General features: G+C 34.1%; 1 protein-coding gene across 5 annotated transcripts in view; it reads left to right on the top strand.

Annotated features, from left to right (window-relative positions):
- Window positions 1–9,312, top strand: part of LOC116469908 (leucine-rich repeat-containing protein 7-like) — a 323,159-nt gene extending 313,847 nt beyond the window's left edge. For all 5 annotated transcript variants that reach the window (XM_058439675.1, XM_032155628.2, XM_032155630.2 and 2 more), the window contains exon 8: window positions 7,732–9,312. In XM_058439675.1, coding sequence (XP_058295658.1) covers window positions 7,732–7,738 — 7 coding nt within the window. In that variant the 3' untranslated portion in view covers window positions 7,739–9,312. The remainder of the gene's footprint in view (window positions 1–7,731) is intronic.
- The last annotated feature ends 4,934 nt before the right edge of the window (window positions 9,313–14,246 follow it).

Raw genomic sequence — 14,246 nt, 5'->3', positions numbered from 1 at the left:
CTGTGGCCAGGATAACCTCAGATTCACCAGCAGTAATGAGTGAAAACAAAGCTCCCTGGATGTCTCTGCCAAATGGAAAATAACATTTTGTGGCAGATAGAAAGTTTGGAAAGAAATAGTTAACTATGTCTGAAGGCACCTGTAACTTTCAATAGTGTATCCGTTACCATTTGGCAAGATGAAACATTCTCAAATGGCAAAAGAATGAAGCCCAAGATAAATTCAACACAATGCTCTTGCTTTAGTATATTATTATTTCTAACACTCAAATGGTGGAAAGGAAGAGCCCAGGAGGGTGAGTCTTCTAATGACAAAGGTTTGTTGTGTTTGTCTATTTTAAAATCACTACACCTGAAAAGAAAACAATAATAGGTGGTGAAAGTGAGAGAAAGTGGAATCTGCTCCTTACTTTATCTCCACTAAGGCTAAGAGCTCTTGATGGGAGCTGTGGTTTTGAAAGGAGATAGAGTTGTTGTGTTCAAAGGTGGAAGAGGACTAGGGTCTGCAAGTGGAGCATCAAACTGAGGGAAAGTGGATAACCAGCAAAGTGTGAACTCAGTAGCAGGCTTGGTGATGAAAGGGCATATCCTTTTACCCTCCCAAAGTGAACTTAAAGAATTTTTGGAAGTTGGAATCTGATGGCATTCAGACTTTGCAAGCATGGACCTTCTGATTCCAAGGGTTATTTATCATTTTCTATTCCTAAATCTTCTTGCTATAATTGTGCCCTAAATAAGAAGATATTTACATCTTATACAATGAAAGCATCAGAACATTCTTAAACATCATAATAACAAAAATCATAGCAATAAGCATGCCTCATAGTGGTGTCATTCAAAGCAAAGTTTCCCCTCAATTAGACTCAAAATTAATTCATTAGCACTGAATGTCAATTCTGCATTAGTGCTCCTTTGGTAATGATTACTCACTGCCAAGGCTCCATTAAATTTCCAGTTAGAAATGATGAATGTGTACCTCTATCACTGCTTGTGATTTTATGAGTTATTTTTAGAAAAATAATATTTTTAGCAATGTATCTATTGTTTTTCCAACATTTCATAATCAACTGAGCCTTGAAAAGTTTATATATATTAAGCTCACAGTAGGAGTAAAATGTCATATATTTTTCAGACTCTTTGAGACACTGGAATGAATAAACTAGCAAAGTCTCTATTACAGAGAACTTTATAAAATTATCATACACCTCAATGTCAAAGGAATTTAGAAATGTGAAAAAATAGTTTTTATTTTCGTTCTGATTATGATTTTATTACAAATTCTTTATTCTTTAGTCTCCTCTCTCTTTTAGTATTCTTCCTACATTGAACCTATAGTGAAGATATTGCCAACATAGATATTTAGACATGTTGTATATTTTTAGTTTTTATAGATTCTTCTATCAAATTTCCCATCTTGGGATGGAATCAGGTACACGGACTCATAAGTGATAATCACAATATAGTTTTCTGAGAAGCACTGATGTAAAATAGAAAACTTGGGCTGATTCCCTCAGGTGTTTGTGAGAAAGACTGAATAACATTATATATGGTACCTAGTACAGGGCCATACCAAAGGATTGGAACTTGGTTTTGAAGGATCCAATGATCCACTGAAGAACATTAAGCTAGGAGTGATGTCATCAGGTTTGCATTTTTCAAGGGTAACAAACAGTTATGAAGCAAATCTGAGGAAGGTGGAATTGAGGAGTTTAAAGACACAAGATGGGTTTAGAGACCATTTCAATAGCCTGCAACTTACGAGAACCAATTTAAATCAATGACAGCGGAATGTGGAATACAGGGGAAAGATACAAGGTATTCTTAGGAGATAGAGTCGAAATATTTAGTTAATGGCTGAGTTTGAATCGGGAAAGGTTGTAGGAAAAGGGAAGTCAAGGATAACACACTGGTTGTTAACTTGGAAGACTTGGTGCTTGATGCTTGGGTGAACTATTATGCTATAAACAGATACAAAAAGTTTGAAGAAAATTAGAGGATGGGACAGGTACTAGATTAGAATAATGAGTTTCGTTTTGAATATATGAAGTTTTAGTAAAATTCCCTGGTTAAGAGGTCCAAGAGATACACAGATCCAGAGACCAGACAGAGGTCTAGAGTTAGAGGTATGAGAATCATACCATACCATTTATTATTCTACGCCCAGAACAATCAGAAACATCTTCTGAATTTCTGGTTATAGAAGAATAATTAGAATTATTGAAGTAAGCCAACATGGTGGAATATATTATGAAGCCATTAACATTGTTTTTTAAAGATGGGACAATGCTCAAAAGATAATATTAAATCAAATAAAAAAACAGAATGCAAAATTTTGTACAATAAAATCTCTATTGTTTAAATAAAATGGGCCTTAAAAAGATGGAAGGAAAATCATTAAACAGTTAAAATGCTTACATTAGGGTCAAGAGTTTATGGTAATTTTTCTTTTTTCTTCTATGTATCAATATTTTACAAGTTTTCTATGTGCATTTCTTAAAAGTCATTTTAGGGTAAGGATAGGCTCTTGGAAAGATATTGATTAAACTGAGTCTGAAGAACTGAAAGAGTTGAGTCAGATGAAGAGGGCAGTGTTAGCAGAGGTACAAAGGTGAGGAATATAGTGTGTACTTCAAACTGTAAGCAGTTAAGAGTTGGTGAAGTATAGCATGATGGCAGAGAGTCATCAGAGAGGAAGCTGAATAGGGAGATATGGTCACACTGTGGGGGTTTGCTACATTAAAATTATATCCTATGTGCTCTGGGAAACTCTTGAAGAAATATACATAAAGCATGTATCCATTTGCTAGGACTGCCATAACAAAGTGCCACAGACTTGTTGGACTAAACAATAGAAATTTATCTTCTTATACTTCTGGAGGCCGGAAGTCCAATATCAAGGTGTCAGCAAGGTTGGTTTCTTCTGAAGGCGCTCTCCTTGGCTCATGAATGGCCATCTTCTCCCCAAGCCTTTACATGGTTTCTCTCTCTCTCTCTCTCTCTCTCTCTATATATATATATATAATATTATATATATTATACATATATTACATATATTATAAATATATGTAATATATATGTCTTTATATATTACATATTATATATTATATATCTTAATATATATATTACATATTATATATTATATATCTTATATATTACATATTATATATTATATATCTTAATATATATTAAATATTATATATTATATATATATATCTTAATCTCCTGTTTGTATAAAGATATCACTCATATTGGATTATGGTCCACCCCAGTGACCTCATTTTAACTTAAATACTGCTTTAAATACCTTATCTTCAATATAGTCTTATTCTGAGACACCAGGAATTGAAATTTCAACCTATGAATTTTGAGGGAACACAACTCAGCCCACAACGGGGAATGATGTGGTTAAATTTCATTTTGTAGTCATGTAGAGTTTTGAGGAAGAAGAGATAAATCAACAGGTTATTGTAATAATCAAGGCAAAACTTGGATTTATTCTATAGAACTTTGTTAACAGAGATTGAGAGAAAGGGATAAATTACTGAAATATTTAGGAAATAAAATTGGCACAAGATTAAGGTTACTTGGATGTTAGAAATGAGAGGGAGAAGCCTAATCTAGGTCTCTGGATTTCTGATGCGAATGACCCAGTAGATGGTGACATCAATAATGAAGGTTAAAAAAAATCCAAAGTAAGAAACTTGTTCAGAGAGGAAATGATGAATTCAGTTTGAGGAATCCAATTAGAGTTACCTGAAATACAGTTAGATAGAGGACTCTGAAGCACAAAGACAGATAATTGGGCTGGAAGTCTAGATTTTGTCTTTACTATTCTCATATGTTATGTGAAACTATGGGAGCACATCCTCACATACTGAATGATAAGAACAATATACTTAAAAGAAAAGAAAACCAACATTTATGGGACAGGCAGAGAACAAGCACCTGAAAGAGACAGTAAAGTATGAGATGAAGCAGGAAAGGCACTTGTCATAGATTCCAAGAGAGTGAAGGGCTTTGATATAGGGAATAATCAATAGTGAAAGACAGCAAAGAGATCCCAAAGGTAAAGATTGACAAATGTTAGCTGGATTTGAAATCAGAAGGATTTTTGGACATTTATACCTAATAACAATTCCCTAGGCTTTCATGTGCTAGGCAATGGATAAAGCATGGCATGTGTATGATATTTCATTTTGAGATTCATTATAGTAGATTGAGGAAAGTGTCACTATGTCCATTTTACAGATTGCAAAGATTATAGCTCAAGACAGTCAAATTCCTTGCCTGAGTTCAGCCTGAGAACAGCAGATGTGGGAGTCAGTTCCAGCTTTCATCTTACGTTACCAAAGCAGGTGTGATAAGTGGAGGGGCTCAAAATTCAGAGAGCAGTGGGGCAATGAATGAACAGTTGGTGAGGAAGTAAGATTGACTGCCCTTTTCGGCAGGGGAGAAGGTTTAGTACATTGCCTACACACAGTAGATGCTGAATAAATTTTAGTTCAGTGAACAAGAAATAAACGTCAACGTGTGCTAGCTATCAGGTTTACATATTAGGTGTGGAAGAGGAGGTAGCAGAGGTGTTGAGTACACACAGCCCAAGATTAAGGAGCCAGTAGAGAGAATAATGCCAAAGAAGAAAGGGGAAAATTTAGCAAACCAGGTCCTTCATAGAAGAGGTTGATTGAGCCTGGTATTAAGTATAGAGGCAAGTATTTTACCTGAGTAGATGGACTCTTTCTTTGAGATTGAATAAAAAAAGAGTGAGGTATAGAAATAAGTGTACCAAAGGCAAGTTGTTTCATCTCCCAACAATCCCCTCCATATTAAGCTCCCTTATGAAAAAAATATCTCACCATTCCTAATAAGTTACTTCCTTTAAAGTTTTAATAAATGTATACATGCAATTCCTGATGCCTAGAATTCCTTCTCTTTTTTTGTATAGTAAACGCTTATGGAGAAACAAAGACCCCAATTATAAGTTAGCTCTTAAAATTATTTCTTGAATTCTCCCGACATTCTATCACTCCCTCCGTTTTCCACCTCTTACAGCACTCACTCCCTCTTCTGTAGAGTCTTGGAAGCCATAGATAATTATGCTTCCATTTTTTATTAAGCCTTTTGAAACACTTTAACATATCAACAAAACATTTGAAAATGTGATAAGGTATATCTTAGAACAAGCATAACTTAGCTTGAACATAATTGCATGATTTAGCTCGAACTTTTGTATGCCAACAATTATATGATGTAAATTTTCTTAATGGTTAGCTAAAGACTACTCTAGCAGATGACTGCATTTTGTAATAAAAATATACTCTTAATTCATTGACTTTTAATAATGTTATACCACAAATGATGCATAAATTGGGAAAATTTATACAATGTATTTAAAGAATAAAATGTTGCTTGCCATTATAAAGATTTATGTATTGATCACCTTGATGTTTAAAGAAAATGATGTATACTTATGCCCTATCTTCAAAGCCAAATTGTATGCTGTAATACCTTAAGCTTTCAGCTGGTGTTAAATTTTGGCTGGTTCAATAGTGGGCTGAGAATATTGATTGCTATATTACTGTTCTGTTAGACAATTTTATTTTTGAATAATCTATATGCCCTATGAGAAGATCAAATGATACGGCAGAGAGATCTGAGACAAAACACTAAGATTCAATTGTATTAAGTTCAGCAGGATCAAGTTGCACATTTCAGAATCGTTCAGAAGTGCACTGAATGCATAATTATATTCAATTTGAGTTTGAATTTGAGCTATGTAGCATGATCCATGTGTAATTTATAAAATATAGTCGAGTATTTAAAATATAAAAATATAATATTCTTTGTAATATTTTACACATGCTGTTATTTTCCTTATATCAGCAAAATAAGAATGTGAACTTTATAAACATATATTGAGAGTTAAGATAATCATGTGAAATGGCTATATCAATCTGTAAACATCTCTTTTAAATGACTATTTAATATTCCATCCAAAAATAAATACATAAAACCCAACTTATGGCAAAATCCATGAGACAAAATATTCTCACAAGGAATCTGTTTATGTATTGCCTGTCAATTAAACATGAAGCTAAGTAATTTTTGTTCAAATAATCTATGTATATTCCCATTGTACCTATCATATACATGAAATTGTTCAACCTTTAGAGTATTTGCCAAATTTTTCTAATGTTAGTAATAATTATGTGGATTTTAGAACTACACTTCTTACATTCTATTGTGAAAATATTTTAAGATCCATGTACACTAATTTCAGTTGTATGCAAAAATACTGTAATGAAACATTATATTATCATTTTTTAATGGAAAATATAAAAGTCTCTTTAGATGGAGAAAAAAGAAATTTCTAATGCAGCTAATGTATTCAATCATCGTTTAATATTCTGTGTAGCCATAATTGCATTTGTCTGAGCATAACCAACGTTTAAATTAGTACAAGTTGGTAAAATTGTAGCATTTAATTAGTTTGAATAAAATGTAGTACATAAAAAATTGTAAACAAAATATGTGTAAGTTATTAATTGAAATGTGATTGGTGGCTTTTCTGGAAGAAATGGGGAGAAACTTAGAGTAATAGCATGATTAATTGATTCAGGATGGTTTCTGCTGAAAAATTATGTTCAATAAGAATCTGTCATGACTTATGATCATTTGTTACTCTACAGTATATCAAATATAATGGAGTCAGGTGCACAAGCTGTAAAAGCAAGTATTATAAAAGTGCCAGTTTCTTAAATTAAAAGGGTGGTTGCTTAAATGATTTAATTTCAAATAGCCATACTTCATTAATTTGAGCTATTGCTGTATCTAGAGATGATAAATATCTTTATAAATGATTTTGTTCTCATATATACATTTATCATTCTGCATTCAAGTCAATGGTTTTTAAAATTTCCTCTCAAAATCCAAATTACACATATTTTCATTAAAACATGGAGATGCCTGGCAAAAGTTGCTATTTAAATATTTAACAGAAAAATAAATGGGAAGAATAATTATTTGTTTACAACCCAAAACATTATTTCAATCAAAATTCTTTTAATGTAATGAAATGTGTTCTTCTACAGTATGTCCATTTACATATACCTTTCTCATTGGTGTCTTTCAGTGATGTTCTCATATGAGATCTTTTTCAAACACGACGGAGATTAAGCTGAATTATCTTAATATGATTTGAGCTGCCATACTGGAGAAGAAAATTTCATAGAAGGGAAATTCATAAATTTTGTCATTTTCAGAGAGTGTAGGGGACATTAAAATTCATAGTAAAATATCAACGTGTCCATTTCTATCATGCCTTAAACAGTATGCCTTAATCATGCTTGTTATCTCAGAGAGTTATTGGAAATGAGTAGAAGCTTGGAAGTGATAGTGTAAGCAAGTTATTTTCATGACAATGGCTTATCACCTGATGATCGTCATATGAAAGTTTTGCTTGCTCCTGTCAGGGGTATGCATGTTTTTCGTCATCTGGTCCAATTCCACTCTGAGTTTAATTTTCTGTTTTTATTTTATCTAACATTTTTCCTAATCCTAGAACTATGCCTCTTTACAAAAATATTACTTAAAACCTATTTCTACAGAATTACATTAAAACAAGTAAACTTTCTACCTCCCTGTACTGTAAACCAATTGGTAATTATTTTAGTCACCTTCTGCATTAGGAGTTCCATCTTTTGGGCATTGAAATTGATTTTTTTCATCTTAGCATCTGAAGATCCAGAGTGTGCCCCTTGCCCAATCGCCTGAGACTATACAGTGACACCTACAACAGAGGATGTGGAGGGAGCAGCTTTTCGGGCACCAGAAATGGCAGCATCAGGAGCATCAGCACGAATAGACTTTGTAGAGGTAGTTCTCCCAAACTATATTATGAAACCAAACATTTTTGGTGCGCTACCTGCTGATGGGGGCTGCCTTCTTACTGCCTAGTATCTACAAAATGTTTGGTCTTTGTTAAAGTTTAACAATGACATTTCTGACTCATATAGAGAGACCTGATTTTTTTCCAAGTGTGTTCAGTTGCCATAACTTTCAATGAATATGAAATTTTATCAGTCTCGGAAAAACATTAATACCCGTATTTTTATCTAATTGATTTCACTATTTGTTATGTTAAGGTGCTATCATGTATAATTTTTGTATATAGTTTTAAACGGATCAAACTAAGCCATAATTTAAAAGTCATCCTAATGCAGTAAATAAGATAATTTCTCTAGTTTGTTAAATTCTTCAGAGACTGAATATAATTGCTCATTTTTCTGTCATACCCCCTGATAATGTTCCATTGTGGACTTATTTTGCGAAGTTCCCACATGGCACAAGTCAGAATATGAAATGCTGGTGATTGATTGATTTTATGTATCCTTTCATCTTATGTAATTTAATGTGAAAGTTATTTTGTAGCTCTAAAATACATTTGTTAATTAACCATATTGACTTTTCATGCAGTTCAATGGCTTATAGCATTTCAATTGGCATAGAAAATGAGTGTCTGTAATGATACTTTTGCTAAATAAATAACAATCGACATAATGGGTTCATTGGTTTTTAACATTTTATACATATAATTTAGAAGTAGGATATATTTCATATTGAAATTTTGAAAAGCTTGAAATTCAACGTACAAAGGTCACCGTCTTGCTGATGCCTAATGCCATACAGCAAATTCATTCTTCATCCCATATTAACTGCTTTGCGGAACAAGGCAAAATACAAATAATTTACAATGATTGTGTTGGAGCTATTGCTTGATTAAATACAATTCAAAGGTTCTTTTTATGAAACAGGTATGAGCAGGACACATTGAGCTTACGGGCTTTTCCTATTGTTTTGTTTCTATTTCATTTTACTGCCTAGGAAAGAAACACATTTTTTTGTAAAACCTATGCTAGGGAGCTGAAATGTACTTTCTTGAATATTTCTATTCTGTTTTATGAATATCAATTATGTGAAATATATAAATGTAAAATTGTCTTAGAATGCATAACTCTTTGTATAAAACATATATCTGAAAGTAGATGTTGATTTTTTATTAAAATTGTGTAAATGCTGATTTTTCCATGTGTACTTATGAAGATCTAGATGTAAAAATTTTAAGTCTGCTTATTGTGTTTGTACCACCTTGTTTTTAGCTGTGTATACTATATGCTAATTGACTTCTGTCATTGTCACATATATTGCATATATCTCTCAAAAATTAGAAGGTATATTGCTATTCTAAAAATAAAAAATGTAAATTCCTGACACTGCTTTAGAATAAGTTGCACTATCTTAGTGTAGTTTTGTAATGTGTTCTTACGAATTCTCAGTGCCCTTCAAATGCCAATTTATTTAGCTTTCCGAAATTTATTTTAGAGATTACTTAAAAAGAGATTACTTAAAACATTCTATGTGAAAGTAGCTTTAAAGATTAAAGAAACATTGCTGTTTTGACTTTATGATGTTCTAAGTAAGAAACTGGACCTTTCATTATTAAAGCTTAAAAATCTTATACAGCGGCAATAAAAGTCTGCATCAGTGTGCAGACTGTTGAATAATTAACCTTACTGCAGTAAACCATGTTGCCTTTCTGGTCTTGATAATATATAACAATTGAAAACTTGTATGTGTAGCATAAAGGAACCTTTTCTTAATGAAAAGAAATTAAGAAGTAAGTGGAATAACTTATCAAAGTTAAGTTCTTTAAAACTTAATCAGCAGAAGTTGTTATAAAAGTAAAAGGTTAAAATAAATACAATCGAATATAATACATGATTTATTTTGCCCACTGTCCATGTTATATGTCCTGGTTAGTGCTCCAACAATCATAAGTGATTGTAAATTCATTCACAATATTTGTGTGACTCTGATCTTTTATTCTAAGAGGAATCATGCATACTAGTTTAACAAAATACTGACTGTGTTTATCTGTGACGTTTCATATATTTTCAGCCTCAATATATACTTTTTTAAAAAACAGGTAAAATGATAATAAGATGAAATATTTTTATATGCATTTATTCTTGTTGAAATAATTGTATTGAACTGTCTTTTATAAATATATTCTATTGATTTTACATTCATGAGTAGTAGGATATGCATATTAAGCCAGAATTTGGCTAAACATATTCAATAAAGAAAAACAACAACAAAAATGACCCCTTAAGAAGAAGGCAGTAGAGTATGTGGTTACCCATTCTCCACAATACAAATACCATACAGCCCTATTAGACTACTCTCAGGAACCTGGGGCATGATGTGAACACACTGTATTGCCTTTCATCATTTTATTGGCATCTCATGAAGAGAAGCCAGTTGTTATGCCTTTTAGGAGTGCCTCAGAGAATAGAATATGTATTCCTGTATGTTTCTCAGAAGTTACAGGTTTCTGGAACTTCATTAAGAATTCCATAAATGTACTCTACCAGCCATATTTTTTGTCCATATCAATCTTTGCCAACTAAGGTTCCTGCAATTTTGTCTTCTCTTTTTAATCAAATCAACTTTTCTTGAGCCAAAACTGGCAGATCTAAATTTTGTCACCAAAACTTATGATTATTTTATCAATTTTTTAAAAGAAGGCATGTTAGGCATAGTCAGTTTTATTTTATGTCGCTTGTTTCTGCCACTAGCAATCAATATAAGTTAATAAAGACTGATTGTCTATATTTATTCATTGGCATAAAAAACACTATTACCAGGGCAACAATGTAGCATCTGGAGGTCTAGTAGAGTAGAAATAATAATTCCAGAACAGATGGGTTTAGAACAGCAAGAGAATGTGGAAACTACATCTTGCTCAAATCTCAATGACGTAAAAATCTTGTATCAAACCGGTAATTCTTCCAACCCTCACACACGTACAACTTGCTTTGATTTCAGCTGTATTTTACATATAGATAGAACATCTGAAATCCAGACTCTTCATCGCCTCTTGTGCTTGGGCAAATTTTAGAGAAATGCAAACTTTTAATTCAATCCAATTCAATAAACATTTGTTGAGGACTGACTGTGTGTCAAGCACAAGGATTAACACCAGAGACCCCACGTACAAGGAGCCCCTGCTGTTCAGAAGCTTAAGGTCTGATAAGGAACAGAGACAAGTGAAGCATTAGATTCAGTACAGCATAGTACATAGGATTATGCAGATGTGATGAAGGCCCAGGAAGAGTACAGAGAAGTTCTATTTCTTAGTCCTATCTGTAAAGTCCAGGTGAAGCCTGAGGAGTCTTTCAAACCATAAATTGGAATTTTAAAATGGGCAAAAGGAGAATGAGTGTTGCTCATAGAAAAAAAACCCATGTCAAAAGGGGTTGAATATGTAAAATAGAAAGCATGAGGAAGGAGTAACCATGAGGTAGACAGAGGAGAAACTGTGAAGGGGCTGTCATGACATGGTTGGACTTTATTTTCTGGGCAATAGAGAGGTTTTGATGAAATGGTTTTAAGCAGCGGAATGACAAGTTAGATTTGTAAGTGATGGGATAACATTGGCTAAGTAAGAATTCAGACTCCTTGCTAAGCAAGCAAAGAACAAAAGCCACTCTGGGCCAAGTGTAGTGGCGTACACCTATAATCCCATTGCTTTGAGAGGCCAAGGCAGGAGGATCGCTTGAGGCCAAGAATTTGAGGCTACAATGAGCTGTGATCACACCACTGCACTCCAGCCTGGGCAACAGAACAAGACCCTGTCTCTAAAGCTACTTAGATAATTCTTTTTTTTTTTAACCAGCTTTATTGAGGTGTGTGAAATACATACCATAGAACAAACTCATTTTAAGTGTATAATTCAATATTTTTAGCAAATTTATAGAGAAGTGCAATTATCACCACAATTTAATTTTGACCATTTCTATTACCCAATGCCCAAGTCCCTCCTGCTTATTCACGGTTAATCCCCATTCTAATCTCCTTTCCTACCCTAGCCCCAGGTAACTACTAAACTGCTTTCTGTCTTTATAAATTTTCCTTTCTGAACATTTCATATAAGTAGAATTATTCACGTAGACATCTTTTGTGTCTGGTTCCTTTCACTTAGCATAACGCATAATAATCTGGCATAACCTGTAGTGAGGTTTCTGCCAGATTATTATTAGACAAACAGAATAGACATATTTTACTCCTAAAGAGACTGTGAACACTGGGAAAACAACACATGTGGTAAGGATGTGGTGTGAGACTATTGAAGGTGTCGAGGAGACAAGAAATTGAGGGACCAAGATAGGACAGGATGGCAGGGAAAAAGGGCCAGTTGGAGTAAAGAATCAGAAGTGCACAGTTACGTGAAAGTAGAAGAAAACGTCAAGATATTTTAATAAAATTTGCTGAAGACTAAAGATTTGAACTGTATTGCCTCCCCACCTTAAATATTTAAAACAGGTATTTGTAAAGATTGGACTTGCTGTTTGTCATTACTACTAGATTCTAGATACTAGAGGTATCACAAGCTTCATTAGTTTCTTGGAGAAGTAAAGTCACTTCTCCAAAGAATGCTTATCTTAGAAAAAAAAAAAAAAAAACAAGAATGCTCTTAAATAGTGACAGACCGACATCTGCAGTTAAAACATAAAGGGGCAAAAGTGCATCTAGAGCAAGCTGTGTTATCTTTGAAAAAGCACTGTGGAACCAACGGTTCATTTTGACAGTCACACTGAGATTGGAGTTACAGTGTTTTTAGAGAATGCGCGACTGATTTAAGAATGCTTGTTCAGATGAAGAAACAGACTTAGGTGGCATGATGAGGTCACTCAAGTCACAAAAATTTAAAAATTCTTTCTGCAGGAGAAGGCAAAAGGCTTCTGGCAGATTTTCTGAGTCTATATTCAAGATCCACCCCACTAACTGAGAATGGCTGCCTTGCTGATTTGACTGTTACTGTAGAACTGAAGATAAAGCGAATTTTGGAGTTGTTTGTGCGATCTACTAGTTACTAGAAAAATCACAGGTTTATAGCGCAGCTAATGGGATAAACAGACTTTGATTTTAGGGCAGTGAAGACACTCTGCATGATGGATAATGATACTATATATATATAAGTAAATGTATATATATATATAAGAACAAGCTGTGTGTGATATGTATTTACTCTGCTATGTATAATATTTATATATAAATATATATTATAAAATGTATATATACATATAGTTATATATATGGTATAATTTGATGGGTTTGGACAAATGTATAATGAAATGTACAATCCATCCATGATGGATACATGTCATTATACATTTGTCCAAACCCATCAAGTGTACACCGAGAGTGAACCCTAATGTAAACTGTGGACTTTGGGTGACTAAGATGTGTAGATGTAGTTTATCAGTTGAAACAATGTACCACTCAGGCCGGGGATGTGAATATTAGGGAAAGCTATGCATGTGTTGGGGTGGGGAGTATATGAGAAATCTCTGTGCTTTCCTCTCAATTTTGCTGTAAACCTAAAACTGCTCTAAAAAAAAAAAAAAACTGCGCACTGGCCAGAATATGCCTGCCACTTAATTGTTACCAGGAAGGGACAAACTCAAAAACAAAGAACCCACTAAGGAGGAAATCTGACAAAAATTTTCAGGCCTAATGTCATGACTGGCCTCAGGCCAAGAACTCTCTGATGAATGAAATTGGAGTCTCAGAAGACAGCACCAAAGACGGTTTCTGACAGGCTACTGAAAGGACCCTCTTTCGAGAAGCCACATCTCCAAACCCCTAGGAGTGGGAAGTGGGCCTGCCAAGCACGGTTCCTAGAGGGCCCAGTGGCCCGCTGTGGCCTCGGTAGGAATGAGAGGTTTCTCAGCGCTGGTTGGAAATACTGCAGAACCCCCAGGCGGGGTGGCACATGCCGGTAGTCCCAGCTACTCGGGAGACTGAGGCAGGAGGATTTCTTGAGCCTAGGAGTTCTAGGCTGTAGTGTCTTACGCTGATCGGGTGGCAACACTAAGTGTGGCATCAATATGGTGACCTTCCCTGAGCGGGGACCACTCGGTTTTCTTTTCTTTTTTATTTTATTTTATTTTATTATTATACTTTAGGTTTTAGGGTACATGTGCACAATGTGCAGGTTTGTTACATATGTATCCATGTGCCATGTTGGTGTGCTGCACCCATTAACTCGTCATTTAGCATTAGATATATCACCTAATGCTATCCCTCCCCCTCCCCCCACCCCACAACAGTCCCTGGAGTGTGATGTTCCCCTTCCTGTGTCCATGAGTTCTTATTGTTCAATATCCACCTATGAGTGAGAAC

This window comes from Hylobates moloch, unplaced genomic scaffold (assembly GCF_009828535.3).
Source record: "Hylobates moloch isolate HMO894 unplaced genomic scaffold, HMol_V3 SCAFFOLD_5, whole genome shotgun sequence".
NCBI lineage: Eukaryota > Metazoa > Chordata > Mammalia > Primates > Hylobatidae > Hylobates > Hylobates moloch.
The sequence above is the reverse complement of the archived record's forward strand: the minus strand, read 5'-3'. Positions and strand labels throughout refer to the sequence as shown.